Source organism: Mytilus trossulus, unplaced genomic scaffold (assembly GCF_036588685.1).
Source record: "Mytilus trossulus isolate FHL-02 unplaced genomic scaffold, PNRI_Mtr1.1.1.hap1 h1tg000220l__unscaffolded, whole genome shotgun sequence".
Taxonomy (NCBI): Eukaryota; Metazoa; Mollusca; class Bivalvia; order Mytilida; family Mytilidae; genus Mytilus; species Mytilus trossulus.
Window position 1 is genome coordinate 320024 of NW_026963313.1, and position 19524 is coordinate 339547.

Below are 19524 nucleotides of genomic sequence, written 5' to 3' on the forward strand. Positions count from 1 at the left end.
TAAACAGTAAACATGATCAACCCACTGACTGATCATAGACCAGTTCCATGCAATAGGTATATAGCTCTAAGTCTATATGAATAAATAAAACACAGAAATTAAGATTAAGAAAGAACAAATACTGAACTATGGACAGTCATTCTTCCCACAGACCATCTAAAACAACCTCAACCGACACCAAAGAGGGATTCAGAGCTGATCTGAAAGGGAGTATACAGCATAGTCTGTATATAGTTACAATTGTAAATTGGTAAATGTTTTAAATGTAAATAGCTTTGAGAAAGCTAGCTGAGTTGCCTGACACTGCACAATCTTTTTGTGTGACCATACACATTCATATATGATTTCATTTCCTTACTAGGAAGTTGAAGATTAAAACACCAAACATGTTTACCATCATTGTTTTATTGTAATAGGTTTGCATAATCAAAAAATATAATTTGAATATTTTACATCTATTTTACATCTCTGAAAGCTTAATTTGCATACGAGAAAATATATATCACACAAGACAATCTATGGAGGGATTAGTACTACTTTATTGAATTTTAATAATTGAAAGTCTGGAATTGGGGAGGGCTTCATTTTTTATTCTTTAATTGTTGGGCCATTTTTCTCTATTCTTCATCTATTAGGACTATTAATCTCTTCTTTTTATCTAAAACTCCATTAATGCATTATTATCTATTCTTTGTTATTTTAGTCCAATATTTTCTATTTTGTAAACCCCTTCCAGACACTCATAGTCTAAATCAAATTATAATGTAAGTGTTTTACAATATGTGTGTAATTTTTTTTATATATATTGCGCTATGTATTCATAATTTTCACAAATATTAAAGTTCTCAAAAAATAAAAAAAAATATATAAACTTAGTAGTGTTTCTTGAACTGCTCTCATAAAAAAATAATATATTACTCATATTTGTTCTAAGTGTATTGTTGTACTTTCACAGCCAGAAATGGAGAGCACAAAGTATAATATACATAGAAGACAAAATTTTAAATATAAAAAAAAAGTATACTAAAATTTCTGAAAAAAATATACATGTATATGAAAAAATGTTAAAATCACGCACTATAGGTATATAGCTGATAAATTCCAGTTATTAAAAAGGAAATTATTTGGAAAAGAATGTAATTTTCTCAATATACAAAATCTTATGTACAACCCGTGACCTATGATATGTTACAAATATCAGACTTGACACTAATCTTTTACTTAGGGTACATAAATAATAGTTCTTATCTTTATTTTTGGATACCTTAACACTTGACCTATTGTCATTATAAGAAATCACTTTGTAGTCGAACCTTAACTCTTGTGTCATCGAAATTTTACGAAAAATATGTATGGCAACCAATCAAAGGCAGACTAATAGCCAAAAGGCGTGTCTTGAGATGTTTTTTCTACAACCTATCATAACAACCAATCAAAGACAGACTAATAGCCAAAAGGTGTGCCTTAAAATGTTTTTTTCTACAACCTATTATAAAACATAAAATGTACAAAGTAGTAACAACCCATTATCACATGACATTTGGTGATGAATATCTGCATAATTTACATAAAATGGTTTATTTATTCAAATTAGATAAAATACAGATGCATATATAATGAAACAAATCTTAATGGATGTAATTGACTCAATGTGTGTTGACCTCTTACTAGACAAAGGAACTTCTCTTGTTGTGCAATAAAGTTAGAAATAAGAAAAATATCAAATTATCTATTTTACCAAATATACTGTTAACTTCATATAGTTTATCCACTTATTAATCTCTTCATACAATTAATCAATCCAAATAATGTTCTATAAATAGAATTAACTTTTTTATCAAAAGAATTATCTTTTTTTATAAATAAAATGTCCTTGATATAAAAGATTGTCCTTATATTATGCCTTTATTATGTTGCTATTATAAAATATGATCAATCAAGCAAAATAGAGAAATATAATAATTCCTGTAAGTTTTGTGTCTAAAATGACCGTGCAGAAGTAATCATGAGGTTTTGAGGTTAAATAATGTTAAAAGTGCACACTGCCTTGGTTGACATTATAGACATAAAAATGCAAAGAGATATATAAAAGTTCCTCTTCATGCATGTAAGTTGATATAATTAATTTTAGGTCACCCTACAACCTTGAAAAGTGAGAAAAAAAACCCAAAAACAGTATAAGTCTTGTGTAAATTTATAATAGAAATGGTGCCAGTATAAAACTGCTTTCTGCATAATTCATCTTGAGGTTAACTATAAATGCTAAAAAAAAATCTGCATGCAAAATAGGCATTGCCAGACATCTCGTATAATGTGAAAATTATATCAAATAACTTTACACTATGTAATAAACAGCAAAGAACATTTTTCTCATTTAGAAAAATAATAACAAAGAAACAGAGGATCTCTTTTCATCCTGTATACATAGATAAACACTGATAAGTAAGACACTTAATACATATATATGTGCTGCCTAAAGATTACAATTAATACACATCAAATTACTTGTATTTGAAAAAAGATTAAAGAAGTCCAGAAATCGTAACCCTGAATAACTTTTGAAATCAAAATTATGAAAAATCAATTTGATGCAGTCATAGCTGAATAATCACAAATCTTTCCACTATCAAGTAAATCTATATATAGCATGTGTAACACTTAATTACAACATCTAAATGTGATATTTATGCATACCAGTACTGTATTTATGATAAAGGCCAAATTACATGGTTAAAAGACATTATCATACACAAAAAACATAAAAATGGTAATGTTTTACAAACGTTATTGGTTTTGATTAATGACAATACGTTATATAGAATTTGAATATTTGCCGATGTATTCATTGTTTTGTGGTGTATATTGAATTGACCAATACATTTGCAAATATTTCTTATTTTCATTTTTGCAAGTTTTTACTTTAAATTCTAAATCACAGCCTTGATGTAGTCTTTTAAATACTGTTGTCAAACTAAATTTTCACTTGTAAGCAATTTATTTCCCCTCACCTGAGTAGAAAATTTTGTGAAAAAAAATGTTGCAAAGTTGTATTAAATGTATAAATACATCATGAAAATATGAAAACTGAGCAAAAAATTCAAAGAGAGCTTCTTTCCTTCCAACAGATTCAGTATAATTTACAGAATTCAGTACATAACTTTTGCATTTACAAAGAATTTAATATCTTAAATTTCCTCTAACCCAAACTACCTGACAATAGGCCTTTCCCTTTATAAATAAATCATGAAAATATAAAAAACCAGCAAAAAATTCAAAAAGAACTTTTTTTCTTCCAACACATTCAGTACAATTTACAAGATTCACCATACCTTTGCATTTACAAAGCTTGTAATATCTTAAAATTTCCTCCAATTCAAACTACCTGACAATAGGCCTTTTCCTATATAAATAAATCATGAAAATATGAAAAACCAGCAAAAAATTCAAAGAGAACTTCTTTTCTTCCAACACATTCAGTACAATATACAGAATTCACCATACCTTTGCATTTACAAAGCTTGTAATATCTTAAAATTTCCTCTAAACCAAACTACTTGACAATAGGCCTTTCCCTATATAAATCATGAAAATAAGAAAAATAGGCAAAAAATTCAAAGAACTTCTTTTCTCCCAACACATTCAGTACTGTATACAAGATTCACCATACCTTTGCATTTACAAAGCTTGTAATATCTTAAATTTTCCTCTAATCCAAACTACCTGCCAATATCATTAAGCACTCTATTGATGCACAACCTCCCCCTTGATATGATATGATATGGGCTCAGTCAGATAGAAATCCACCTTATGCAAGGGAATATAAATATTTTCCTTTTTCGGCTTAAAATTAAATCTCAATCAAATGTCTGGAATTGTTTGAAAATTGAGTTGTTATAAGAACCATATAACACAGACCAACATTCAACTTTTATTTTGTACTTGTACATGTTGAATTTTCCTAAAACTAATCAAAATTGTATACATGTATATGTAAATGTGGACTTGCATAAGGCCGATTTCTATCCAACGCAGCTGATATAAAGAATGTACAAATTTACAGGTTAATAGACCCAGTTAATGGGCACCCACTGCTGCTCAGAACTTAAATTGTCTAATTCACGTCTCAAAGTTCTATACGTTTCATCGAAGTCATCATTGACAAGTGTAAAATCAAACATTCCCTTGTATACTCTCTCTATGTTCTGACTTTCCTGAATCGACTCGTAAAAATCATGTTCCTGAAAGAAAAGAAAATTAATTGCATGTTACTTTTAGAATATATAAGAGAGGCAAAAGAATCTTCATTCAATTTTTAAATAAATTAGGCTGTTAGTTTTCTCATTTAAATTGTTTTACATTGTCATTTGAGGCCTTTTATAGCTGACTATGCCCTATGGGCTTTGCTTATTGTTGAAGGTCATACAGTGACCTATTGTTGATAAATTCTGTGTCATTTTGGTCTCTTGTGGAGAGCTGTCTCATTGGCAATCATACCACATCTTCTTTTTATATGCCCATCAAAATTTTGAAGGGACGTATTATGGTATACAAATGTCCGATGTCTGTCTGGTGTAAACATGTCGCACCGTAACTTGAGAACAACTTATCCAAATTTCATGAAACTTAATATAGTTGTTTCTTATTATGGTCAAATGATCTGTATACTTTTTGGTGAAAATATGATTTAAACTTTTTGAGTTACAGCACTTGACTCATGTCATGACTCATGACTGAGAAACAAGATCCCAGCCAAAACAGATTGTGATCTCATATTATTAACTTTAATGTGCATAGAAAGACACTTTGGTGGTCCTAGCCTCTTTTCAAATTTTACTGCTACTGTTTAAAATATCAATGAAGGTGAAGCTAATAGATATGGGAAGATGTGGCATGAATGCCATTGAGACAACTCTCCATAATACTGTGGATTCATTATTATTTGTTGGATACCAGTTTTTGTGGATTTCATTGTTAGAGGCGAAACCATGAAATTAAATGTTCAACGAATGACAAGTTTTATGTAGGTGTGTATGCAGACTTCGGCAAATCCAAAGAATTAATTATAAGTATCCACTAATATGTAAGTTTTCCTTTATTCACGAAAATTGGTACCCATGAAAATAAGGGAATTTATTGTCAAACAACATGATTTTTGTCAAAAAAATTATACTTACAGTTTTAACTTCAATAGTGCCATGACCACTTGCCTAAAATAAGAAATACATAAATGATTTAATATCCAGCAATTTAAGAATATGTAACTTATATAACAAATTCTTATTTGAATACCACTCAATCAATATAATTCTAATAAAATGTATAAATCATTAGAAACTCAGTAACAAATTCCCAATCAAAATGGGTATATAAAACTTTATTTTTTAACTTTTATAAACTAATGAGGGATTTATAGAAGGCTTGTTTTAAGACAGATTTCTGGTGTATACAAGTGTCTACATCTGTATTTCAAGTGTCAACAAATTTTCTAAAATATAATTACATAACCTTGATAAGCTGTCTTCTTATTCTATTATCATGATTAATGATCTATTTCTTATACTGTATTTTTTAATATCTGTGTCATTTTGGTCTTTTGTGGATAGTTGTCTCATTGGCAATCATACCACATTTTCTTTTTTTATAAAACATTAATATTTGTACTCACCCCTTTACGGCCCACCAGACCTCTCCGCCTTCCCTCCTCATACATTCTTTTTAATGCCTCAATACCAGGTGCAGCAATAAATACAACAAAGGGCATATACTCTGCTGTCTTCAAAACTTTTAATGACTGAAAACAAAAATAAACCGATTAGAATTCAGATAATGGTGCATGAAAAAATTTCAAAAATAACTAATTTTCCAGTAACAAGTTTTGTGTATTTTGTCCATGGAAAACTAAGCTAAAATTTTACTACTTCACGCTACAAATAACCCTGAAACATTCCAATAGAAAACATTTAAGAGATGCTTTCACTACACTCTTTGATTATTTAAATCATGATTTGTTCATTGTTGAAGGCTGTATGTTGTGTCATTTTGGTCTCTTGTGGAGAGTTGTCTCATTTGCAATGATACCACATCTTCTTTTTTTTTTTATATTAAACATGTTAATAAATCAACAAGATACATAAAGGTAAAAGAAATTTACAATGACTTTAAATTTTCATAATAACATATTTCCAAATATTCAAACAGAAATTCTTACATCATCTTCATTTGAACTTCGGTGGATAGTTGTTTCATTGGTAATCATACCACATCTATTTATTCTCATATGGTTTTTATTTTTAGATTTCTAAAAATACATCAACTGATTTTCTAATTAAATCAATGCAAGTACATAAATTTGTTTTTAACTTTAAAAAAAAGAAGATGTGGTATGATTGCCAATAAGACAACTGTCTCCACAAGAGAACAAAATGACACAGAAATTAACAACTATATGTCACTGTACAGCCTTCAACATGAGCAAAGCCCATACTGCATAGTCAGCTATAAAAGGCCCTGAAATGACAATGTAAAACAATTCAAACCAGAAAACTAGCGGCTTTATCTATGTACATTACAGTTAGACAATCAACTTAATCTCTATAGAACTTACAGTGGGACTAACATCTAGAACACACATTTTTCCATCCATGGTAACATTATGAATGGACTCCAGTTTAGTTCCATACAGATTACCATTAAACTCTCCCCACTCAATGTATTTTCCTTCTCTTATTTCTTCATCCATGCCTTCTCTATCTGTAAAATAGTATCCTTTACCATGGACTTCTCCTTCTCTTGGGGCTCTTGATGTATCTGTAATTATAAAAAGACTCCAAATTTTATCATATTAGTTTATTGTTATTCAGAATATTTTTTTCAAATGCTCTATGCTCATTTTATCAAAGGCATTCATTTTGTCAAAAACCTTAAACAAAGCCATAAATCATGATTTAAAAGTATTATAAATAGACTCACAATTGTATCATATTGGTTTATTGTTATTCAGAATATTTTTTTCAAATGCTCTATGCTCATTTTATCAAAGGCAGGCATTCTATATATGTCAAAATCTTTAAACAGATGCTTACAGCACTATATATATAAGAATTATTCAGAATCTTAAAAATGGTGTTCTAAATTTCTCATTTAATTCAACATGTTCAAAGGGAGATAACCAAAATTATCAAATAATTTTACAAGACGTCACATCTTCAAATTGCATTATAACAATATCTACAATAGGTTTTCAATAAATATGGAAATGTGACAGTTTTGTAACTTTCTTTTATGAAAATTCATGTTGTTAAAGACTTTTTTCATAAGAGAGGCAAACATTTTCCTTAAATTTAAAATTTAAAAAAATTAGATTAACCTCCCTCAAAATCATTTCCATCCCTTAAGCTTCTTCGTAAAGCAACAGTATGGAATAGGTATTATGTAATATCCATAAGACAAAGTCAACTAAAGCCTACTATATTAGTATACATTCAAAAGATCATTTAGTTAAGATACAAATATGTTACATATGTTCCTTAACAAGTGTTTTCAAGATTACTTTTTCAAGCCAGCAGGCCTTTTGGTCATGAAACTTAACAGCACAATTATTGTTCTCATATTCATAAATCAACCAATCAAATTACTGGATTTGATGTTTTGAGCAAACATTATTTACTCTAGAGAACTGACTCTGCATTTTAGAGCTAAAAGGTCTATAATTACGTGGCATAACAGCTCCAAATCTCCTTGGATCATCTTTCAGTAATTTTTGTTTCAGTGCTCTCCTCCCCACTCCACTTGCCCCAACCAAGACTAAGGTCTTTCTCTGGAATGGAGGCATTTTAGTCACCTCTTCATATATGGTAATTTCACATTTATCAAACTCTGAAATAAATATGAATGAGAATTCAAATAAAGTAAATGCTAAGTGTTCATCATTTTAGAGCACAATCTGATAAAAAAATATATAACCAAAATACATCTCAAAGTCTCAACAATGTAGATTTCCATACAAACGTTTCCATAATCCTATCAGTTTGTGAGGGTAAAAGATTGATTCCAAATTTTGTAATCAGCATTTGCATTATGTTAACTGTCAGTGTGATGTATATCTTTTCAGATTAATGTATTTACATTTCTCTAATTCTTCGTCAATTTATCCCTTTCTGCACCCATTGTATAATTTTTTTTTTAATCAACGTGTGGTTCGATTGATCTCAGTACTTCATTGGTTAAAATCCGATTATGATGTCGAATTTTCCTGCTTCCCTCTGAATTTCCTATTGTGACTGCATTAAAAAAAAGGCTACCATGCCTGATGATGTCTGATAGAAGGACACATCTTTTTGCAGATCATTCTAAAAGAAGGAATAAGTTTGCCTGCCTAATGTTAGAAAATCATTAGAGAAACAGATTCCACCACCAAATCTCATGTAACACAATATTTATCCACTCTTGACAGTTAAATTTTAAATATTTAAACGCTCGGGCAAGCCTCTTGTTTTAAATTTGAAAATTTAACTGTGAGTGGATAAATATCGTATTACTCGATGCAGTGGTAGAATCTATATTTATAGAAGTATGACTGTCTGTGTACTGTTATTTACCTTTATGTTTACTGCTTGTGTAATTGATTTTCTTCTTCTTTCTCCTTTTAAGACCACACACTGAAATAAAATTCAATTTCCAATAACATGTATAAGCATGATGAATATTATAGTCAAATGAAAAAATGATTCTATAGGATACAGATGACCAACCCCCCTTGTAAATGTGTAAGTCAATGAGTAATAAATTAAACCTACTGACATTTTTTTCTTCAAAGAAAAGTAATTATTAGAGTGCGGAAACTGCAAATTTCCCATTTTTTCCATTTGTAAAGAGACATTAATCGAGAACTGCATAGCCTTCATCATGTAGAAAATAGGGAAATCTATTTAGTACAGATTTTCTGCACGCTTCAACCATATATGTTTCCAATCAACACATTCTATTCAGGTATCCTGTTAATTTCTAACAAAACTTTCACAATTGTTTTTCTTGTAATTGATCTGAAATCATTAACAAGCATTGTTAACATCCAAATGATGAAAAAATACCCCTAACAATCACAACGCCTTGAAACTACTTAAGATGTTTTCAACAAGTAACAATTTTTTATCCTAAAATCCAACATGTCCTAGTGGCAAAAAAAGGGATGCTGACTGTATACCAGTATGGACTTTCACTTACATAAACTGCTTTTAGAATAGTCATAGTCTGGTTGAACAAATGCCTTTCTTTTCTCCTCTAACTGTTATTTTATTTTTTGTATAACTTACATAAACTGCTTTTAGAATAATCATAGTCTGGTTGTACGAATGCCTTTCTTTTTTCCTCTAATTGCTGTGATGGGATCAGTCCTGTAGGCCCTTCTCCATCCTTTACTACCCGCCTGGCCTGAAAAATATATTCAAACATTTATAACTTTTATTTTCTTTAATTCATTGATTTTTTTTTATCATACTTATCATTGTTTATTGCCCATGTAGGAACTTTATGCCAATAAATGTTAATATCTGAATAATCTCAACAGATACTTAAATATAATTTTTTTTCTTGAATGACAGATTAAGGCACTACGGCTTTCATCACCAATTTATCGTGGCAGTCAGTTTTTATTGGTGATGAAAGCTGTAGTGCCTGGAAAAATCCACCGACCTTCCATAGGAAAACTGATAATCCTAGTCAATTCAGATTGGAGTTGTGGGCACCTGCACAGGCGGGTTTTGAAATCACAACCTTGGTATTGACTGGCTAGTGATTACAGTAGGAGAACTTTTTAGACCACTTAGCAACCTAGGCTCCAAAACACTTAATAGATATAAATACTAGAGTTTGACTGACCTGCCACCAGTTAGGGTCCTCAGAAGTGAGGATATGTAGAATGTCTCCATCACTGAAAGTCAGACCTGCATCTTTACTGGGTATCAATCTGTCCTTCAGAGGGTCATAGTTAAAGTGGGCCTTCATAAACATCTGAAAAAAACAAGGTCCAAATACATAAATATCCTCAATGGAAAAAAATATAAAAATAGTCCTTGAGATTAAGAAGAAGATAAAGAACGAGTAAATGAAAAAATAAATTGGGAATGTGTCCATTGGACACAGATGATGCCCCTGTTTACATATATCATATAAAGTTATAAAAGGGCATAACTGAAGAACAGTAAAAGGGACGCTACCCAAATTTGTACTTGATAAGATTTTTGTGGTACATTCTAAATATCCTGTATAAGTTTCATAACATTTAACTGAGCCAAACTTAAGTTTTAGATATGGAAACCATCTGTATTTTGTAGTAATCAGTATTGTGTATTAGTATAGATAACAAAATATGTACTTAAAAAATAATCCTAACTCTAACATATCTCTTATTGAAAAATGAAAAATAAAAAGTACATGTACTGTTATTGTTTTTCAAATTGAATTGTGGAAATATAAGACATCAATTCAAACAATACTCAATGTGTGGTTCATAAAAAAGATTATTGTTTACATGCACATACAATATAAAAATAAGATTTCTATATACATGACCTTGTAGGTTGAATGTTTAACTAAGGAACATATAAACATGATATATGACAAACTGAAAAAATGAAAGTCTACAAAAAAGATAAACCGAAACTTTGTCTACATCAACATACACCAAGATGCTTACTGTGAAAGGAAACAAAATACATGAATATTGTGAATAAATAAGTGCTTTAAATGAGCATTTATTATTCTTATAATTCAAGAAACTTAACTAATTTCTTAAAATGATTTATTTTCAAGAGTGGAAATATATTGGGAATATACAAATGCATGCCAATAATTATATCAAACATGAATATTCCCACAATTAAGCGGATACCCAATACTTTGGCCTATCTAAATTAATAACGTTATCACAAAATAATTACCTTTACCTGTTGACAAAAATATAAAAATTTAAAGAAATTTGCACCACAAAATTAACAGAAATAATTTCATTGGAAATATGGCAGTTTGACAAACACTTTTTGATCAATGAGAAGCTTGATTCCTCCTTTCTAAAAGTTTTAATTGATAAAAACGTTCAGCTGATTTTCAAAGAGTTAACTCCCTTAGGTGTTCTGCAACCCCTAAAATAATACAGGACAGATAGAAAATTGTTAAATAAATGATGTCTTAAGAACAACTGTGATATATACAAAACAACAGAATAACATTACATGTATCCTACAAACCTGAGAAGTAAAGCTTAGTTCTAGCTGTAAAGAATTGAAACTTCAGTCTAAAGATTAAAGCTAATTTAGAGATGACAAATGCCATGGACATTTTATTTTTTGCTTAGTTAACAGCTAGATGCCATTGGTACATGCATAAATTAAAGAATTCAATCGAAGTCATGGAAATCTTCATATATCTCATGTTCTGCTGTGTTCTTAAAATTATTTTTTCATTTGGTGTTGTGAATATATTTTTTTAGATTGAGGACTAATTGTGTTCCTTAAGAACTAGCTTCAACTTAAGTTCAAGTATATATAAAGTGAAGCAGGAAGTCAGCACTTTGTTAAGTGAAGAAAATTTTCATGTCACAAACTTTGTCCCTCGTTGACAAAAACAAGGAACAAAATGTGTGTTCAGAAATACAAAAGAAATGCATTTTTCCCCTCAGAGGTGAGACAAGACAAATGCAAGGTTTACAAGAGATGAGACCGATAAATGCAACATTAACCACAAACAAGGCAACACAAATTCAAACTTAACCACAAACAAGGCAAGAGAGTTTCAACATTATTCAGATACACGACCAGTCAAAGGCAGCATTAGTATGAGACATAGCAAGAAAACGGAAACTTAAACGTGAGACAATGCATGATGAATAGAACATTTACGTGAGGAAATCCAGAGGGTTGTTAAATTATGTATGCAAATAAATTAATGAACCTTTTTAAGCCTTATGTATGGATTTATACTGACACTATGTCAAAAATGGGTATTTAGATTAAGTTAAATATAACTACCTGTGTCTTAAAATTAATATCCTGCATTGTTGGAACAATTTTAAATGTGATTTCACTCTCTGCCACTCTGATAATATCCATCAGCTGTTCTGGAGTGGCTACAGGTATTCCATTCACTTCTTTTATGATGTCATTAACATGTAACATACCTGAATAAAACAAATAGAGCAGGTGAACATTTCAAATATAATTTTATTTTCATTATTAGTTGAAAAGTAGGGAAATTCAAAATTTGTCAAGCTACTGTCATAACTGTGTACAATGTAATTGACAATACACAATGGTAGAATATTAGCATAATGTGAATTCATTTATTTTGTGGGTAGCTATTTTCATGGAATATTTAATTTTGTAGTTTTGCTGAACAACTGATTTGTGGTTCAACTGTACCCATGATATCATCAAAAATTGGTTTCTTATGAATAGTTATGAATCTGAATTACAGTAAATTGTATTATGCCTTCAGAGAACATTATATTATACTTATTTCCTTTTGAATATTAGACAAACTTACAAATGTTCATAAACATGTATAGGGTGTTCATACTAACCTTGTTTATCAATGACACTACCAGCTAAAACTCGGGCAATTCTCAAATTAAAATTCTCATCTATTTTCACTGTAATACCCTGTAATACAATTAAGAATTATACAATAATGGTTTTGATTATAGATCCTCTTATGTTGTGTTAAATGTAAAATAAATGATGATATCATATGAAATAAAAAGGGAAATAACTCAGCAAAGATATAATTTCAAGGGAAATAACTCACCCTAGATAATTTCAAGATAAATAACTTACAAAAGATAATTTCAAGATAAAGAGAGATAACTCACCAAATAATATGAGGCAGGCATTACCTGTAAATGGGGACGAAGTCTTTATGAATGATTTTTTTGTAACTTAAATATTTGTTAACCCTTTCCTCCATAATGACGCCTTTTGACGCCACCCCCCTTACTCCATAATGACGCCTTTTGACGCCTGTGTAGTACCTCAGTTGAAACACTTTGACTAGAAAGTGTTTGCAGTTGACTTAATAAAATTTGTATCCATTATGAAAAGGAATATCATAGGAATATCTGACTTAAATTTATTTGATGAAGTAGTTGTTTTTTGCATTGCCTTAATACTTTAAAGCATATGTTCAGCATTTTATTAAAAAAATCCTATGCAAATCAAGTATGCCAAAAAAATATTTCAATGGAGGAAAGGGTTAAAAGAAAAGAAACGGAAAAACCGTAACGTTTCTGATGTTGGTTCTGTTGTTAGGAAATTTAGTTGTGACGTTATTTAAGTTATGACGCCATATGCAATGTAAACAAAGAAATGCTATCATCAGGTAACGTTTTTTTTCATATCAAGGAATTTTTAAAAATGAAATTGATATTGCATTCCTTCCTATTCATACTAGACTGATAGATATATATATTTTACTCAAAGATTCATACAAAAAAGACCGGAAAAAGGAAGTACATTGTAGATTTGTGCGCAAGTCCGGGATTTCAAAACATGACATTAAAAAAATTGAATGATTTTGAGTTCATTAGTACAATGAAAAATTCGAAAAATTTTCCCGAATTTTTTATTTTATTGAATTTTCTATCGTTATTGGGGACTTCGTCCCCATATAATTTCAAAGGAACTTAGTCACAAAAGAAGATTATTTCAAGATAAAATATCTCACCAAAGATAATTTCAAGGGAGATTTCTCACCAAAGATGATTCAAGAGAAATAACACAGAGAAGAAAATTTCAAGGGAAATAACTCAGAAAAGATGATTTCAAGGGAGATAACTCACCAAAGATAATTTCAGAGGAAATAACTCACCAAAGATGTTGTTTTATCCTTCTTGATACTGACAAGTCTAACATGGTCTGCTACAGCACTGAAGACTGGTGGAGGAGGCTGAGCTAGCTTGTTAGTTTCGTATAATTCTTCTTCATAGTTTTTGTCTGCTACATCATCATATGCTTTCATCAAAGCCTATATAAAAGCATGGATTATTCTGAGTTTTTATTTTGAATTTAGTCACTTTAGTCTTAACAACAATTAACCTATATTAAAGTTAAAACAATTTTTTTTGTGTGATTGTGTTATTTGTTTTTTACAATAATCTAGCATGACAAACCACACATAATTTTTATTTAGATTGTCATTTATTTGTCAGAAAATATCGACTGCTTTTATATTCCGTCAAAAGCTTCTTAGAGCTTGTGTTGAATGTTTTAACTTATGCTGAATCAAAATAAAGTTTATCTTATCTTATTTATTTAAGTGGGTATCATATTTTGTGGATTCAGGAATACTTTTTTTTCTTGGATATTTATTTTTGTGTATTTAGCAAAGTCTGAATACAAGCCTCAAGAGAATAGATTCTTCATTGAAGATCAAAATTTGTGATTTACACCTATCCATGAATCCACAGTGATAGTTTGAGGCATTTTTGAAATATTGAATTTGAGCTGTGGTTATGTGAGAAATTGTTGAAGACAAGTCCATTGTTGGAACAGGATGGTAATATTTCCTGAACATCTTTGTTTTGTATTAACCTACCCCAATATGTGGATCTGATAATATCTCATCCAAGTCTCTTCCATTGGCTGTTCCTACAACTTTCTGTATGACATTGTTAACATCTGCTAATAACTTCTCTCCTCTGACATCACTGGGAGGATTGGACATGGGAAGCTTCAACTCATCATCAGCCTATAACACAAAACAAATGTATTTTTACCCCTCCAGGCATCTATCTTTACATTTTTACCCCTCCAGGCATCTATTTTCACATTTTTACCCTTCCAGGCATCTATCTTCACATTTTTACCTATCATGTCATTATTCACACATTGTTGTCAATATAATGTAATTTTATACAACTGTCATACAAGTGAAAGGTTTGGCTAGCTATAAAAACCAGGTTTAATCCACCATTTTCTAAATAAGAAAATGCTTGTTACAACTTTCCAAGTCAGGAATATGACAGCCTGTGTCCATTCATTTGAAGTTTTAGCTTTTGATTTTGCCATTTGATTAGGGACTTTCTCGGATATTTAGTGAAATTCGTGTTGCTCAGGTATTTATCTACATGCATATCTATTTGTCTTTTAGGAATCTTTGGATTTTTGCCATGGCATTGTCAGTTTTCTTCAACTTATGAGTTTTGAACATTCCCTTGGTCATGTTGGTATCCTCTGTCTCTTTTGTCATGTTTATGGTGTTTTTAGATTGATTTATATTAAAATTAGTAAACAGTAGAGTTGCCACAATATCAGATAGACAAGAGGTCCAATCCTGATGAACATGTAGTGGATCAAAATTTTTAATTGTAAATTAAAGATCAAACTTGTGGGTTTTTATTTCAAATGCTCAGTTCATGAACAGCCAACCAGACAGAAAGTAATATAATTTATATAATTATATATTTTAATATATATATATATCTATCATTTTATGAAATAAGATTATGCATTCAAATTTTTTTTTCTTAAAAGACAATCCCCTACATGGCCTACAGTCGAACATATATAGACTGTTACCTGTGCAATTTTTTGTACAACAGGATCTGTTAAAAAGCTTTTCAGAAAGTCGAGGTCAGCATCACGAGCACCTGTTCTATCACCAATGTCATCAAGCTGTGATCGTAAGTCATGGAGACAATCTGCAACATAATGCATTATGGATCATGACAATAATTTTCACATACACTGATGAGAAAACATCTATGATCACTAAAAATAGTGAAATAAATCCTTGGCTTCTATGTATTTTTATCAGAAAGTATCAGTTCATTATTTAAAGCCTTTATTAATGCATTTTTCAACTAAAATAGAACTTGCAGCTAAATGATAGCATCAAAGGCATAAACCTTGCTACTAAATAGAAGCAAAAAATTCATCTGTATATGTTTTTTTTCAATTTTACTAAACCTATGTGTTTAAAATTTTGGTAAAACTACAATTTGTGACAAAACTTTGAATTTGATACTCAAATAAGTGATTTAAAAATCACTTATTTTAATAAGTAACCTGACTGTTTATAACAAAGGTTTTACGCAAACAAAAATTTATATACATGTATATGTATATAAAATCATTACATAAAAATAAATCATAGGAATATGTTACATTTTGATATTTTATCTGTACAAAATGTATACATGGTATATACAATGTACATGTATATATAAGTTAAAACAATTACAACAATGCAAATTTTAAGATATATTGTTTCCAAATTGACAAGCAATGACTACAGTCAAGGGTCTAACTTAAATAAGTTATCAGGGATAAATAACATGCATGTTGTTATTACAGACACTTTCATGAGTTGTCTTCTCTTTTTTCCTGAATCTGTAATAACATATGTTGGTTATCAGTGAAATATATCAAAAATGTTTTATCTTTAATGGGCACTTGGGAATTCTTAAAAACTTTTGCGCAGTAGCTTAATAAATTACCTTGATAACTAATTTTCTAATTCCATTAATACAATTATGATTAACCATGGTAAATCAATGAGACAAGACTTTTAAGGGCAAACTAAGCTGTAATAACAAGGCTTATGTTATTACAAGCATGTAATTTACTATATCAGAGTAAATGAGACACTTGGAATCTTGCACAATGCCTCATTACAAGCTCTGATCATCATTTCTGACAATGAATTGAAATACATTCTTATGCAAGTCAGAGCAAAGCCTTTAAAGAGATATAGAGAAGCTGCAATAACACCCATTGGTTATTACAGGAATGTATTTTCTGTAATAACATAGGTGTACTATGCATGATTGGTAAGCTATGAGCTGTTATATATTTGCAAAGATTAGTATACATAAAGAAAATTATAATATCAATAAAACTTGAGAAAAATTTAACAAAATAAAGGTTGTATATTTTCCCTTTGAAACATGTAACATACATATGTTATTACAGTTTTTTGATATTTCAGCTCACAATAACAAAATGATTGTTATTTTTCTCTAATAACTTATTTAAGTTAGACCCTTGACTGGACTACTTTTACTATTTTTAATCAAAATGCTAGACATTGTTTGGTTCCATGAAAATCAGTAAACAGTATTAGACATGACTAGATAAGGATCATTACCAAGTGCAGTCTCTTGACTGTCATTTGTTGCAGCTGGCATTGTTTAACCTTTAATTCACATCTGAAAGTACAAAACTGAAATGATTAAAGAATGAATAAACTTTTTTTTTCTTAAACAAGGTTCCAAGGCTCCGTGTTGAAGGCTGCACTTTGACCTATAATGGTTTACTTTTTTTTTTTTTTAAATTGTTATTTGGATGGAGAGTTGTCTCAGTGGCACTCACACCACGTCTTCCTATATCTATTTTCACTGAGGAGAGTCCATGAGTACTAGACTTGTCATTCACTGAACTGATGAGACTCAGAGTACAAAGATGTTTCAATTTGTACAATGTGGTATCAAGGTGGCATTGGCAGATCCAGGGGGGTCCATGGGTTGGAACCCCCCTTTATTGGGCCGATCAATGCATTTGAATGAGGACAAATAGCTGGAACCCCCCCTTTTTAAAATGGCTGCATCCGCCCCTGGGTGGCTTCACTGGAACTCTGACATGCATTTGAAGATCTTCATTGTTGTGAAACACAGATTTTCTGATATGTCTTGAAAATATAAACAAGACCAAAAAGATGTACCTAAATCAAATTATACAATCAATATTTAATGAAACAAGTAGAAAAGCACCACCCTAAAACAAATATGGTAAATAACTCCAGGATAAACACAGATCATTCACTAAATTACTAGGTGCGTGATAGGACACCTATTAGTTTGGATGCAGTGTACCATCATCTTCTTTTTTCAGTCAATTACTCTGTTTTTAAAAGCAAAACATGTGTTCATTCGGCACTTCCGGGTTTTTATGTTTACATTTAACAGCCATTTTCCAGGTTTGCCTTACCTGTCGCCGATGTTTGTCATATTTACAAGAATTTAATCATAATATCAACATTTTTTTCATTCAAATCTACTTAAAGTGCAAAATAAACAATAGTTGGTATATGTATACCTGCGTTAATTAACTTATTTACCTGTTTGAATACTTGACTAAGTAAAATGACGCGGTTTTCACCTGTGAAATATTTGTGACATTTATCCGACCAAAGTCGTTTGTAACAGCATCTACGATTGGCTGATAATAATTTCGGGTTATTTGGTATCTTCCGATGTTAAAATCAGAGGTATTTCAAACATCAAAGTAAAATACGCGGGTGTTTTAAAATGCTAAAAATTTATGTAAAATATAATTTTGTTGCCTGCAGTTGCCAAAAGAGTTTTCTGCGCGAGACGATCACGATTTTTGTTTATTTTTTTACTCTAAAATCGTTGTGGGGTTGTGACTTTTTACCCCACCTTATTCTCGTACACTTTTAAAACTTTTGATTGGTTTTATTATATTTTTTTTTTTATCATAATGACAAAATCAACACCGCAAAAGACCACAGAAATCTCCAAGAAAGCTCTGTGAGTATGGGCATCAAATTGTGGAATGAAATTAAACGGTTATAATAAGTTGTAATATTAGGACAGGTTAAAAAAACGTACCTAATTCTAATATTTGGCGGTTCAACATGGTACAATATACATATACATTCTGCCTTTTGTTTCTACTCGAGAATCACCGATAAGACTTCAAGAAAGAAAAAAAAAACGTGCGTCTGGCGAACCCAATTGATAAGCCTGGTATCTATACAGATAGTCCGAGATTACTCTGACGTCCGACGGCTGTTGGGGCCGTCACACGGCCCAGCTTGTCTGGCGCATGTGTCAACCACGATACGTCGAAAATTTTCGGCCACCAAAATTCTTACTTCTTTTACATATTATCTTTGGTATACCAGGCAGAATTGCACAGAAATTAACCAAATCTTACAGATATTCAGGTAAAAGCGATCCACACTGAACCACAACTCACAGAAATACACAACTCTACAGATGAGTGAAATGACAACAATCAGCCAATAGCCGCCATTGTTGCCAATGTAAACAATTTTGAGTGATGTACAAAATGACTTCGAAAATAAACATTATATCAATCATAGCACTGTACAAGATACTTACCATAGTGTTACATGCAGAAAACACATATCTACATAAAAACTTCAATGAAACATCGAAATACAGTAAAGACGTTACTCTCGTTGAACAGAGTATATTCCAAGATACTAGTACATGGCTTCATTATACGCCAATCCTTAAATGGAGTATAGCAAAAGAAACAAATAAAGTCTACTCCAGGAAAAACAACATGTATATCAATATATTTTACTCAAGATACAACACCCAAATCCAGCGTTTATTGATACAGTTAATTTTGATGTCCGGTGATGTGCACCCCCACCCAGGCCCTATCAAGTATCCATGCTCTGTATGTGAGCGACCAGTAGCCAAAAATCAGCATGCACTACAATGTGATTCGTGTGATCAATGGGTTCACATAAAGTGTGACG

The 19524-nt window shown here is 30.7% G+C and overlaps 1 protein-coding gene across 2 annotated transcripts; it reads right to left on the reverse strand.

Moving 5' to 3' along the window:
* Window positions 1-385: 385 nt before the first annotated feature.
* On the reverse strand, window positions 386-18201 carry LOC134701141 (protein PALS2-like). Of its 2 annotated transcripts, XR_010104050.1 has the most exons (16): window positions 18106-18201; window positions 17137-17197; window positions 15567-15688; window positions 14584-14736; window positions 13858-14013; window positions 12575-12653; window positions 12024-12172; window positions 9877-10008; window positions 9312-9429; window positions 8598-8657; window positions 7714-7875; window positions 6605-6807; window positions 5666-5791; window positions 5175-5207; window positions 1487-4238; window positions 386-1416 (listed from the first exon to the last, which is right to left on the reverse strand). XR_010104050.1 is itself a non-coding variant. In XM_063562287.1 (15 exons), the coding sequence occupies exons 2-15, from the start codon at window positions 17174-17176 to the stop codon at window positions 4062-4064; spliced, it is 1710 nt and encodes a 569-aa protein (XP_063418357.1). In that variant the 5' UTR covers window positions 17177-17197; window positions 18106-18201; the 3' UTR covers window positions 386-4061. The 2 variants fall into 2 exon arrangements, 1 of the variants encoding a protein (XP_063418357.1); XM_063562287.1 differs by having other exon boundaries at window positions 386-4238.
* Between the last annotated feature and the right edge of the window lie 1323 nt (window positions 18202-19524).